The sequence below is a fragment of the Papilio xuthus genome, unplaced genomic scaffold, assembly GCF_000836235.2.
Source record: "Papilio xuthus unplaced genomic scaffold, Pxut_1.1 DF827777.1, whole genome shotgun sequence".
NCBI classification, from domain to species: domain Eukaryota; kingdom Metazoa; phylum Arthropoda; class Insecta; order Lepidoptera; family Papilionidae; genus Papilio; species Papilio xuthus.
In genome coordinates this window covers 7,280,266-7,295,658 of record NW_013530872.1, presented here as the reverse complement: position 1 = coordinate 7,295,658, position 15,393 = coordinate 7,280,266, and the positions used below count along the sequence as shown (strand labels likewise).

The 15,393-nt window shown below is 35.5% G+C and overlaps 1 protein-coding gene across 7 annotated transcripts in view; it reads right to left on the bottom strand.

Moving 5' to 3' along the window:
- The window catches only part of shep (RNA binding motif single stranded interacting protein alan shepard), a 115,185-nt gene that overhangs the window by 16,259 nt on the left and 83,533 nt on the right, over positions 1-15,393 (bottom strand). For all 7 annotated transcript variants that reach the window (XM_013309232.1, XM_013309229.1, XM_013309230.1 and 4 more), the window contains one exon: positions 5,822-6,049. In XM_013309232.1, coding sequence (XP_013164686.1) covers positions 5,822-6,049 — 228 coding nt within the window. The remainder of the gene's footprint in view (positions 1-5,821; positions 6,050-15,393) is intronic.

Below are 15,393 nucleotides of genomic sequence, written 5' to 3'. Positions count from 1 at the left end.
ATATACATCTAGAACCTATTATGCTTACATTATAACAATGGAATGTGTAAATATTTTAAAACTAAACTCATCAATAATACTTAAATCTAAATCTTATAAAAAATATACCCCGTCTGCATACTTAACAGTTGATTGTCATTACGTACTGACGTAAAAAACATTTGGCCTCCTCTTTTGAAAAAGAAATGTGGTCCATTTAGGGCCGCCACGTTCGATAGAGCTTGCGATGAATCTAACAAGGAGCGCAGTTGTGACAGCCCTGACAGTTGACGTATGCCACGTCGTTAATCAACCACTTGGAGTCCTGTCTACAACTTACGCATCCTATCGATTCTATGCTACCATTGATAATTTTATTTATTATTAGACATTTTACGTGTTACGTATGTAATAATACATGTATGACATTAAAGAATAGAATAGAACTTTATAGTATCAATTAAAAATGGCGCAAATCTCGGGGCTGCGCAACACCAAGAGCTTAAACAAACAGCGAATTTCTCAGACTAGGATAAGTAAGTTATTTTAACGATTTTTTTTATAAGGATACTATTAATTTTTATAGTTTAGAGCTTCAATTATTTAAATAACTAATAATTTAGAATTGAAGATACCGTATAATTTGTTTTTAATCATCGATGTTCATTTGATTCGGACTTTTGGATAGTTAAAGTTTACATAGTACCTACATAGTTTATTTCGCAGTATACATTAAACTATGTACGTTGTCGAATGTTTAACGTTCCTTAGTCAGTATTATGCATTGTTTACACAGCGGAGTATCGCAGCGGAGCAGTCGCGGCTTCCGTGGAGCGCCGACTAACCTAAACAAAATAAACTTTTCAAATTGATAGCTTTTAACCGCGCTTTTATGACTGCTAAGGGTCATTGGGTATTTATTTCGTTTTTATGACTTTCGATGTTTTATGTCAAAAGATTGTCAGTAATTTTTTTGTTGCGGTTTGTTGAAGTTTGATTTTTTAATAGATATTTTAAACAATGTTACTTTGGAGATTATCAGATTTGTTTTTAAAGCTGATTTGTTTGAATACTTGTAAGTCTATTTATCTTTATTTGTAGATAATAAACGACGAAACGTAATGATAGCTTTTCAAATTACAGTCTGTGCGATAAAGTTTTTATTGTTATTTTAGCACCCTAACGAAAGTTTAATTGCATTAATCAATACAAAACGTAAGGGCCACTCGAAACACGCGATGTTTCTGCGAAATTTATTTTCAATCATAAACGTAAACACTTTTTTTTAATTTACTAGGAATTATTATTGACGCTAACGGCTACTTTAATATTTAGTTCTTATGAATGTTTTTAATATTAATATTTTTAAGAATAAAACATTGTTAAATTTTAAAATTTTTATCTTTCTTTTTTCTCAGTCGGTTACTCGTTAGATCTCAGTTCGTGAAGGATCTCTCGTAACATAGTTGCAAAGAGTAAAAATCCGCAGAATCGAAGTTTGTGAAATTCTTTAAAATACACCGCATAGCTGTTCTAAAGAAAATACCTCATTCACGGTAGCTCGGTACATTTTCTCCCGAGTCTTCTATTAGGACTTTTTCTTTGTTATACGCAAGAATCTTAGCACTTTAATAGAATACTCTCAAAAGGTTCCGTATTTGTAAAACTAGTACAATTATTTTAGAGCAACAAATATAACTATTTCTTTATTATTATTACGAATATATTAAATGGTATATTAAGCTCGCGTTTAATTTATTCCTATATTTTGGTTTTTATACTTTATATACCGAGTTACCTTTGAAGTTAGCGCTAAAGGTAAATTATTTTTTATGTATGTTACTGACCAAAGTTCGAGAGAATTTAGTTTATACATATATATTAACATTATGTTTAACATATCTGATTAATATTTCGAATCAATTCGGGAAATAGTAAACAGGACAAATACATTTTGTGGTAAATTAAACGACTTTCTTCGCCTTGATTTATTTATTTCCTCAATCACTTATAATACACAAGGGACATATAAAAGTGGCTTCCCTTACATCCCCATACCGTAACATTTATTTTTTATATTCCAAACCATAAAAAAAGATTTAAATATACACATCGAACACCCTTCATTTCTGTGGATCATAAAAACAAAGAACGCGGAACCCTAAAGCTCAGAACATCGAGATAAATTCTGTAGCAGAGACGCTGTAATAAAACACGTACGACTACGACGCGGTACATTTTATTTCAGAGAGCGATAAGGACTCGAGGAATTCCTTTTACAAAGTCCTCGCGAGGGGACGTTGCAGGGGTTTGTGCGACATCTGGTTTGTGTCTTGCCCCTTGAACTCCATTGACTTTCGAAAACATTGGCCACTTATATTATTTGCACCCCAATAATATTCATCGTTCGATGATTAAATCTGCATGATTAAGTGCAGCTAAGGAATGCATCTTCGGATACAAATAATTGACACGAATAAAAACAAATTGGTTCCTTCAATCAAATGAAATAAGAGTATGTTTTTGGTCAAGCTTTTCGGTAGTAGAATATCACGATCATATTATTCAGAGACTGTGTAGTATAGCAACTAAATTAATAGTCGGCACGGAAGATTGATAATGAAGTCTTCAATCTTAGTCTTTGGTGGTAATAATCCATCAACATTTATTCTTTCTATTTGACATTGTGGATGTATTTATACGTTTCAAATATAATAAATATATTTTTTGTAATATCCAATAAGTGCCCTATAAAAGTAAATAAAAAAATACTTGACTAATCTTGCAAATGTCGGGTCCAGCATTAACGTTAATCGATTTTGAATGGTTTTAGGTTTAGGTTAATGCTTAGATTAATAATAGGTTGCGATTTTTTGCATATTGAAATCGGAGGCTAATTATAGGTTTGCTAAATTCCGAGTAGTATTTTAATAAGCAAATAAATAACATCCTGTACATTAAGTAGTAGTTTAATCCGGGTATTATTTATTATTTCAAAAACTTGAGCTGTGTCACAAAATTGGATAGTCGTGATGACAGTTTATTTTGACAACAAACTTACTCAACTGTTAAAGATAGCCTGATTATTAAATGCATATATTTCCAAAAAAAATCTCAACGTTATTATAACCAGACAGTCTCGTGTTTTTTGAATAGAAGCAACCAGTGTTCGCGCCCCCACAAAACTGTTTATCGTCGATCGACCGTCACGAACTGCGCCTAAAAACTCCTGTAATAACAGAGTACGCTCCGTCTACGTTCAACCCAAATAACCCTACAGTAAATGAAAAGCGAAGTGTATTAAACCAATCTGAAACTTGTACATTAACTAGTTTTATGCAAATCACGCTTCAGTGCCCTGTTTAAGTGGCCCAAGAAAACATTAATCATATAACAATGTAGGCTGTATTATGCATAACGATCCGGGGATGCGTGGCGCGATGGAGAAGGGGGCAAGAAATTGATGGAGCCGTGTCAACGCGCTCAATTCACAGTTAATTATCTTTGATAATAGCACATATCAGAAATCTTTCAATTCGATATTCTATGCCGTGAATTGCATGAGTTATTTACGAGATGACATGGCCCTTTTCAATGTCCATTGATTACTTCCTGTGTCTTCTTTTATTCATCACTGGCAAATATTTGCATTTATAATATAAGTAAGATTACCTTAACGTTTAATAGATAGATGGCACCTACGTTAATATAACCTACAATTTTAATATTTGCGCAATGAATGATATCAACATCGTGTCATCATCAGCAGCTCACTATACGTCCCCACCGAGGAGCTCGGAGCCTAGCCTAAGTTAGGGGTGATTAGACCAAAGTCAATCACGCTGGCCAAGTGCGGGTTGGTTGACTTCACACATATCTATGAATTTCTTCTCAGATATGTGCAGGTTGCATCACGATGTTTTCCTTCACCGTAAGAATGTCGGATAACACATTGGTACATGACGGGATTTGAACCCAGAACCTTCAGATTGCAAATCAAGTGCTTAAGCCCTGAGCCACCGACGTTCTAACATCGTGTACGATATTTGAAATGTAATGAAATTCGATATTTCCATAAAGAATTTCGTTTTATTTTGCGAGACAACTCGGCGTATGTCAGCTAATACAGCAATACTTTCCATCGGTCATAAATCCATTGGCAAACTTTCCTCATTAGATTGAGAAGCGGCGCTGAACTCTGTGATTGATTCTATTTATTGTGGATATATTACTTGAGATTTCTTCCTAATAAATGTTTGGAAATGGATCTCTGTATCGTGACTTTAATATTACGATGTAGCTTATAAATTAGAAAATAAAATACTTATTTTCACAAATAAATGAGTAAATAATATTTGCTTTTACATTACAAACATAAGTAATTTTTATATAGCTCTATTTCTTTTAGATGGATGGATGTTTGAAGGTCTCTCCAGAACGTCTGAACGGATCTCGATGAAATTTGGAATACATATAGGACAGTCTGAAAAAAAATATGCTACTAATTATGTTTTTTTAGTTTCAGACGGACGGACTCAAGAGTGTCAGCTAGTTTTTAATATAGCTGAAATAAGAAGACTGAACGAAGTCTTTTAGTCTAATAAAGTAAAATAGAATATTTAGTATAATCAATTGAATAGTAATAGGAACTACTGTATACATAGCGATATATAAATTTATATTGTACATTGTTTTTGCAAACTATAGCTGGTAGACACAAAACCCGACTGTTATTAATAATATTTATGTAGGTACATTTGAAAGTTTGCCAAAGTTTGTACATGAGTTGTAAAAATTGCTTCCTATAAAACTAACCAGACAAATATAACTCATATTCATCCATTACGCATAAAGAAGCAATTATATCATACAAAGAAATTGTTGGATGCGATGAACCTAACAGACACCGACCCCATAACTTGCTCTATGTATAGATGTATGAAATCCCTTATAGTCTGCTTACCTCTAAAACGTCAAGACTAGGTGACGTCATCACACTCAAATCGTATATTATAATACAGTAGAAAATGCTTTGGTAAATAATTCAAGTTAATAGCTATAAACACGTATGACGCTTTGTCCAAATGCAAGTTGGCAAGGTCCATAAGAGGTCACAGTAAATAGAATTGCAGATGCTAATGGAATCGGATTAGCATCGCTCACTGAGTGCTGTGTACGTTTCCACTTAGCCTACGATAATGTATATGTTAGTACTTCATACAGTGACAATCTGGTATTAATTATTATACTATCTGTCGTCAACGACTCTGTCTGCGCGGTATTAAAAATTACTTAGTAGCCTATGCGCTTCCAGACGTTGTTCTATATCTGTGCCAAATTTCATCCGACATCCGTTGAATCGTTCTGAAGGTACCTTCCAACATCCATCAAACCATATTAGTAAGATTTTAAAGGATAATTGTTTATTGTATTTGTTATCATGTAAAGCTCTATATTTGGCTGTATAGATTTAAAAACTATGAATCAATAAATTGACAGACGCGGGATGTGAGAAATATGTTTTTGTTCTGTTACCACTGTAGTTTTCCGAAGGATGTTAATAAACCATTATTTGTTCACTTTATGGCTTTTTTGGTACCTTAGTGGGGAGTGGAAAACCTTCGAAAGTTACCCTGCCTCCTGAAGGGAAAACAGGATTACTTGGGGTTTTACCTAGTAAAACTCGCCCTGTAGACAATCTCGAGTGCAATAGGACAGGCTTGACTAGTTTAGGTCCTAGTACAAAGCATTAAAATGCCTTCATGAAATATCTCCAAAACTCGTAGCTTTTTCACGGTCATACCAATAAGCGTACAAAATAAGGTAAGCATGTGGATTTTACCTGATGGGGGGTGTAGCTAGGCGCCGCGTAGGTCTGCGGCTGGGGCGGCGGGTAGCGGCAGGGCTGCGCGTACGCCGCGCCCCACTGCTGCCCGCCGCGGTACTGGGCGCCCGCGCTCGCCATGCGCGCCGCGCTCTCCCCCGCGCACGCGCCCCCGCCCCCGCCCGCACTTGCGACTGTCACCGCGCCCGCACTCTCTACGCTCGCAGAACGGCACCCGCCGCTACTCTGTAATGAAAAAAATAACAAAACTATAAAAACTGCCTGTAAAACATCAACTTATAGTAAGTAAATAGTGACCCCCCATAATCCAGGCTTAGCCGAGGACGTTTTTTCCCACGTAATTTGATGGATAAAAGAGTTCAATTGTTTAGTTTAAAAAAAAAATCGTTCGATACGAAATTGACATATCCATTCAATAATATATAATTCCCTTCAATCAGTTCTACGTAAAGAAGTTATGCAAATGTTTACTTTTTTAATTTACACTTTTTCGTGATATGAAATAATTTGCTCGAAAATGTTTTCGATAATAAAACTGCCTCTCAGTAACGTTTCTAAACTAAGTTGCTTCTGTCAGGGCGCTATCTAACTTCATATATTAGTTTCCAAACTGAAACCTAAGTCAACAAACTACCTAAACCGCATCAAATCCATTCACTAGTTTCTCGCTGGAGATAAATAGAGGCATCACGTTAAAATATAATTAAAGTTAGCAAATAAAAATCAAAAATAAACAAATAACTCAATAACTTTAAAAATGTAGAATTTAATATGGTGAAATAAAATAAATCTAAAGAATTTAAATAAGGTAATAAAATAAATTTATTGTTTCCTACTGTATTCTGTGTACAGTGAGCGATGCATCCTTGCAAATATCCTTTAGAAAATCGCAAGAACGATACAACAAATGCGTCTCGTCTCAGCCAAATGACCTTTGTAATGTAATAGTTTATTGCATCATATTCTGACGCAGAGGCGTCTCAAGTAGTAGCATGTACACTTTCCCAGTCTGCAAATCCTTACTTTTATACGATTTCTACTAGTTTCCATATTTGTCCAACGTAATATTAGTTCATATTGACTACGCAAATCAATACAGTATAGAGTTATTTTCTCTTCATTGTGTCTGGTTTGTTGAAGTTAAATGTATGACATACGATGTAGATTGCCTTTAGTTAATAATGACATTGTGGTAAAAGGAAGATTTTAAGTAGTTAATAGGACTAGGAACACTTTCACTCTAATCTCTCTCTCTCTGTACTAATACTTTCATTACTTACTATGTTAGGTCAGTCTAAACGTTTAATAGCTCTACATATCAAAATTACATTAGTATGGTCAGTGCAATCTAACACAAGAGAGGATTGTGATCATTTTTATATAAAAAAAAGTGTAGCCCTCACGATAGGACTTGTATTAAAAATATTGGTTGCACTTATTATTCTAACGGAGCTCGCTCACCGAAAATGAGATTTATAGCTGTAATAACAATGTATAATTTTCACCCGGCGACCCCCATATTCGGACTTAATTATTTGAGTCACGGAATTCGAAAAACCGCCCCGGAAAGCCTCCGGGATCAAAGCTACGCTATCGTTTTTTTTTCTTCCGAGTAAATAACGTTCTTATCTTTTATAACTATATTTAGCACTGAAAAAAATAGGTGAGCAGTGCGGTAAGGCGATAAGCCTTCAATCCGCTTAGAGTGCGTGGGCGTACAGGCCAGGGAATTAGGGTAAAATATATATTCTTAATGACCGCGACCGCTGGCGGTCCCTCCTTGCTTTCCGTGGTGGCCAACTTATACGTTTTTTCAACGAATTGTGACGTTTACAAAAATCAAAAAGTATATGAAGCACGCTTATTTTTTGTCGTAAATTTTAACAAGGAGAAGATTATGTTTTTAAAAATAAAAACCTACTTTTTCATCGGAGACGTTTTGAAAATGAGATTAGAACGAAGAGGGTAACAGCTGATATTATTTCGGTTCGAAGAACATTGACTTAAGTGCGTGCGTGACGAAAGAAATCGGATAATATTTGATTAATGTCTTTCGAACTTTAAATATAAGTGTTATTAATAGATTCTTAACTTATTTTACAAGTTAAGTTATTCCAAGTAATTATTCTATTGTGGTAGGTCAATTTTGAAGCTTTTGTTATGATAAAGTACAAGAACAAAGGTTATTGTTACAATTTAGCAAAATATAATGATTGTCCGAATTGTGGGCAGTCATTGCAAGCCCGACGCGACGCGACGGGCGGGTCGGAATCGTCCCGTGTCGGTGTGGGTGATTAAGCCAATTATCTCTAATTGTGCTGATAAGTGTAATGAGGGAATGTTTTCCCAGATGGGGGATTCAACATGTATCACGTAGGATACCTTATTTAGTCATATAACGGGATGTGGCTGCTTAGCTGTTTATCACGTTTCAGTTGGTCGAAACTTAAGCATTCAAATCTTTGGATTTTTCTTCGCATTGTTTTGGTGTATGAGGAGTGCCAGCATTAATCTTAATTTCTCCATTCCTATTATCGGTTTTATAACGTCAAACTTCATCAATTCATTTCCCTTCCCAATCTTTAAAGGTACTGTAGTAAGCATTTAAGCTTACTTAATATTTTTGTAAATATTGTGTTGATCAAATGCGACAAAAAATACTGTTCCATGTATTAATAGTCTGTTACTTAGCGGTTGTTGGGAGGCGTGAAGTCCTTCGCAGAGGACGAGGCGTCGCGATGTCGCGTTGGCATCGTCACGTCGCCGTCGCTTGCAGATAATCCCCCCCTGCCCCGCAACCCTCCAACGAGTCCTTTATGGCCCTTTCAGTACTCATGAATCATGTTGTACGACTTTGTCTTTGTTTGCTTCCTTTATGAGTTATTTATAGGACGCTTAATGTTAATACTTTATGTGTCACACATATTTTTTTCATTGATTTCACTATTTCTTTTTTTCATCACTTTGAATATTATGTATTTCCAAAAGTGTTTAAAACTTTTTATTGTTATATATAGGTACTTGCGGATGTTTGGTCTCAAAATGGTTTCAATGCGAAGCGTTTATGGATATTCTTATTTGAAACCTATTGTTTAATAGCTAACGATAATTCTTCTAGGGCGGCTAATAAGCTTCGGCTGAATATCACTCGATCGTAAGACCAACAAGGCTGGAATGAAGTGAAGATTTACTCACTACGTGCGATTTAAAATTCCTGTAGTAATTCTTTATTGCACTGTTTATCCCTCTCTGTATTACCATTATATTGTGACTTGTGTGAGATAGCTTTTTTTCCACAATTAATAAGTTCATGTCATAATTACCTGTAGAATTTTGTTATCTATTTGGTATGGAGATTTATTTATATCACCCTTTTGCGATTATCCAAATGGTTTTAAAATGGATAAATTATACATTTAAACTACTAGACACTGGGAATATTCTACTTTATGTAAACTAAGGTTTAGTTAAATAAATTATTCATAATGTATACAAACATGAATGTTATGTTTATTTTTTTATATTTCAATGTAAAAAGCACTGAACTTATTTTTTCCTCTAATTTACACTGTTACTGTGATTAAATAAAAATGTTGATTTTGTTGTATAAACAATTAAAATCTTAAATATCAAAGCGAGGTTCAGGCGTTAGAGGGTCGGGTATCGCAAATTAGAAGGCGCCTCAAACATTTCATCTAGTCGCAAGCATCCTCCTCTCGTACCCCCTCCCCAAATGATTGCCGGCAGGTCACAGGCGGCCACAAACAAAGCCGCGATGACAGGAACAGTTATCTTCCCGGAATTCCGAATGCCGCTCCTGAATTGTTGTCCTATCAACGATGTGACTAATTCGCTGCGCAACCGACAGTTATCAATATTGTGTACGTCACTAGGAATAATTTACAACATAATTTTGGAACAATATATTAATTTCTGATAATACGTTTAGTTTTTAAATATAATATTTGCAGACGTAGAAATTCATTGAACCAACACGGTGTAAATTTAAAAACCGAACTAAACCACTACTGTAACGAGGTAAATAAATTGTAAAGTGATTGTGTTAAAACGTATACTCTACGGTTTACTTATGTAATTACATACGTTGACAGATTATGACAATATAACAATATAAAAAAATTCATATTAAACTTTACAAATAATTTCATCAGAATTTTTACTTTATACAAAGTGAAATGACATCCTACAATAATTACTTGCACGGACGGTTTTCTCGTGCGACTTTCGATTTGTACGTGTACCAATTATACACCCGCACGCTTTCATACAATGCCTTAATTGATATTTTTTCTCAATAAAACAATCAAAGTTTATTTGTGCAATCAAAGTAATCGTTGCTATTGTGCAAGCCATTTAACAAACTAAAATGATTTCGTGCTTTTTTTTCTGTTTTTTAGACCGGCATCTATGCCTGAATATTCAGGACTTTATCAATTAGATTCCTAGACTTTAATAAGTTACATCATTAGAATTTGAATAATGTATCAAATGTCTAGAATGTTTAATTTTTACCGTACAATGTTAAATACAACACCCGCTTAGGCTAGGTCAGATATAATCTGAATCGCATTCAGTCTGTGGACATGCCCCTATGTCGCCACTGTCGCAGTTGGCACATACTTTGGCTGCATTTGACAAATGACGTCGTTCATTGTCTACATAAAAAATACAAAATGAACCCGCTCGAAAGTATCCGAGATGTAATTGTGAAACGCGCACGGAGCACCGTGACCGCATGATTACGATATAAGCGCAACCTACAGAGGTGGGATAGCAAGAGGATTATTCAGCAGTTTTTGCTCCGGTCGTCGGCACATTTGTATGCGATTCGCTTCGGCGGTGGCGGCCGCCGGCTAGATTAGCAGCTCTATCGCTACATGGACTGTAATTAAATAGTTTTTGAGTCATTCCGCACTAACATCACATAGTGCGAACGTATAGTTCATCAGATGTAGAAGCACTAAAGCCTGTGACGTAGTTACGTAGGTGATAATTACAGATATTTGTCGACTCCTTTCTTTTACGTCAACTCCTACACGCACATAAAAGTTTTAATATATAAGACACTACTATATCGATATTACTATTCATGTATTAATATTTTACTCTACTTCTAGGTCTATTGAACGCAAACTTCTAAATAAAATATATTCAGATTCTTCTCGAAATCTCCTAGTTTACAGGAAGCAACTGTCAAGAGCTTGCGCACTGAGGTCGATGCAGTGCGAGAGCGGCGCACGAGTGACGTAGCGTCGCGCACGCACACACGAGCGGTGCGCGGCGCGGTGCGGTGCGGTGCGGCGCGGCTATGTGTGTCATCTCCGGCGGCGGAGGAATGCGGCCGCGTCCTTCGCACTGCGCGCCGATTCATTTGCACACAAGCGCACACACTGTGCCACACCAATACATGTTTTATAGCTTCCCAATTTATCATTTAGATATCAACATTTGGTTTTATAGCTTTTGTCGATCCGATCGTTTACTGCCCTGTTGTATATCGCTCACAAGCTGTCCGGTTGCTTCGTATGTTCGCACTTTCTTATGTTTCATTGGCAAGTTTCAATGTCAAAGTTGATTTTTTATTTTTTGAACAGAGCCAGAATTAATTTTCATAACAATCATTGTTAAGGTGATATGGGTTGTATCTTTCGCTATTTAACTCCACAATTTACTGTCATGGTTAATATTCAATTCATCTCAGATTAGGAATTCAGCACAAGACAACGGGTGACACAGTAAACAACTTTTATATTACAGGGTTATTTGTAATACCTGACTACAAGGTCGTTGCATCTTACAACGAGTTTGACCTTGATAGTTCAAAAACGGGAATAGAATCGTTTACATTAAGAATGATTTCCAGGCTAATTTAACGCATGATGTCTTCGAGTCATTGCCATTGGAGATTTAAGAGAATACGGTAAATGAAGCGAGGCGAATTATATTATCATCAATATAAGAGAGGTCGTTGAACTGTGCAGTCTCGTGTGATCTATGTATGGTGGCGTAGCGGCGCGGGCGATGTTTCCGTAGAGAGCGGGACGTCTCTACCGTCGCATGCAAAGTACATTGCGGCGCGGTAATGAGATTTATTTCGCGACCGTGTTCTGGAAGCGGCGTCAGAAACGGGTCCGGCGATTATTTAAATGGGAATGTTACATTGCTTGCAGCAATAAAAATTCCGCCTATGTACTTCACACGTTCAGTTATACGAGTGAGTACGTGAGTAGCGTTAGTTAATGTGCATATAAACTTCACATTTTTTGAATAGAATAAGAATAGTTTTTATAATGCATATAACCTGGAATTTCTCAACTTTAAACTTTATATGAGTCTGGCAAGACACAATTTTTAAAACTTTTTTAGTATGGCTAGCCTGTCGCTATATCTTCGGGCGCTGATGACGACGAATTTCGGAGTTAAATTTTATAGTTATCTTCTTATTTAATGGATCAGCAAACTAAGGAATATGGACAATATAAGCTTTATTTTTAATTTATTTCCTTTCATTCCTTAATGAGTTTCTGTAGATAAAAAGCAATATAAATTTTCTTTTCATATTTCTCTATGAAACGCACGCTTTAGTTTAAATAAATCTTTGCGGATTAAAGAGATCTCTCAGAAAATTTATACATATATTCGCCTTTTTATTCAACAAGGCAAATGTCCTTAAATTGCAACAAGTTTTACATTCACCTTCCGCATATTTTGACGTAATGTGGTTCTGCGTGCGTGTGATCTTTAAAACATTTATTCCAATATCGTATAACCATTAAAGCTTGAGAATGAATAAAAAAGATAAAAAATATTTTGTTTATTCTTTTGTTTGTTAATTTTTTGTACTTATATACCCAATAAAATTCATCATATTTTTTTTTTAATATTTGTCGTAATTATCAGAGGGCAATATTTAATTAGGTGCATATTATGGTCCTATCGTTCAATTTTTGAATTCGAAACGTGTCGTCCCGATCCATCTCTTGAAAAAAAAACCAGAAACAACAACATAGTTTTCTTACATAGTGAAAAGTTACGATCAAATTAATTTTGTCAGTTATATCTTATATTGTGCCACTTTTAATTATCCCAGTCAAGAGATCAAAATCACGCTCACAATGCAATGTTATTTCCAGTATACATTTCAGTTTTAATCCAGCGCTGATTTAGATCGTTGGACTGGAATAATGTAAACCTGGCACCACATTAGTAGTACTACAACAAGTATTTCCTAAACAACTGCAATAAAAATGTTTACGTTTGTAAGTACAAGAGCTAAGTTGCATAATTGTTTTTGTTGTATTATAAGTGTGCAGGCGGCCTACACGTGATCTGCCCACTTTATTATAGATTTTGCAATCCGTTAAGATAGTCACGCTAGCAATTAGTCATGTACAAGACATTGCCCCCATCATCTTACAGATATGCCTCTTGATAGTAGGACTTCGCATGTGCAAGATATATGAATCATCGGTCATTAGCTGTAAATATGTTTACGAAATATTTTTACAATTGATAAAATGCATGGGCGTGCCTGTACATGTTACTTGAGATAAGGTTTATGATATTTACAACGAAACGAGTAACAGAAAATAATCAATTTCTAGAACTGAAAGAGGTATGTTAAGTCCGCGGTATATAGAGTCCCGTAAATCGGTAGCATCTGCCTACCCCTCTGGGCTACGAGCGTGAGTAATATGCTTCAATTTCTACTTAGGTCAACTAGGAAAATAATTATTTTGTTTAGTGATTTTATTTGTACAAAATAAACAATAAATCATGTCATTTATTCCGAATTTGATTTATATCATCATTCGCTGGAAGAAGAAAATCCGTGAAAAATACTACAAAAACATTTGACGTATCATCATCATCATCATCATCAGCTCACTGTACGTCCCCAACGAGGTGCTCGGAGCCTACCCTAAGTTAAGGGTGATTAGGCCATAGTCAACCACGCTGGCCAATTTGAATAATTTGAATTTCTTCTCAGATATGTGCAGGTTACATCACGATGTTTTCCTCCACCGTAAGAACGTCGGATAAATGTACATATGTAAATCGGCAATCGAAAAACACATTGGTACATGGCGGGATTCGAGCCCAGGACCTGCAGATTGCAAGTCAAGTGCTTGACCCCTGAGCCACCGACGGTCTTTAACGTATATTTAAAAGGAATTTCCTATATATGGATCTATGGGTTATAGCTTAAGTGAAGTCTAATACAATAAGCAAACGTCAAAAAATACTGCTGTAAATTTGGCAACTAAGTTCAATAAACTGACCTAACTTTGAATCACGTTATTTAAGTTGTAATAACAGGGTATCTATTACCGATAAATGTCGCAAACAACAGTGCTGTTGAACGATTAATCTATGTTTTAGTGGGCGGTGCAGCGCGGCCTTCATTTGTCTGTTTCTGATTAGTTTTATAACTTCAATCATTTGTTTTTGGAACATTGTAGCTTGTAAACAATTGACAACAGATTTTTAAAGCTAAGCTGTTGAATAAAAGGAAACAAAACTAGTAGATACTCATTTATACATTCCTAGGGATTTTGCTATAATTTTTATAGAGTTTAAAACTTGACGCACAATGCGAGGTAAAGAAATAGTGTAGAGATTAGTCATTTGATATACGGTCATACATTACTTGCAGTATTCATCAATTGTTCGTATGCGCCAGCGAAGGTCCGAAACAGAAAGGAAGCGATGTAATCCCCAGCAATCGGGATTACGAACGCACTAAAATCGTGACAATAGATAACATTTGCAGGGTCACATCACAATGGACGGAATAACAATAGCTATGTAAGCTGAAATGTGACGCATATAGTTATCGATTTCTAATCATACGCCCCCGCCTCGCTTTCTGTCGGACGATTGTGGCTGTCATACTTTGTTGCCATGTGTACGATGATTTTCGTCATGTTTTATATATGAGGGTTAGACTCATAAGTTCAGATTGGATGTGAATAAAATTCACAATATTACGGGTAAAGCATGGTTGTGAACAGCAGATGTGAAATGCTTTATTTTAACACATTGCATTCGGGAAACGTATTACGTTTGTGACAGTCTGATTGTGGTGGCTCAATTTTATACTACTTTTGTACATATTTGCTTGATTTTTGACAGTGGGTTATTGCGATGATTATTGCATGGTTACCATTACGATTACCATTACCTTTCTGATATCAGTTGAGTATTTAGGCATGATATTTTAAGGGCGTAATAGTGGACGAGACCTTGTTTTAATGAAAGAGGAAAATAATATTACGGCTCTACATCTACGTTAATATTAATTTGAAGTTTAACAGTTTATTAGGTACTTAATAAATGAATGCAATACAACATGTTTTCTAAATAAAACTTATAAATGGATTTATCAAATGCATACGACATACGGAGTATCTATTTACAGTATACTTCCTACTTAGTCGATCCGTCTGACGTTGATCGATTCTAAATATAGATAGTAAACAAGACTGAACACAGTTAAGTGTTTGTCGGAATTTAACAGGTTTGTTACTGGTACATTTGGAAATGTT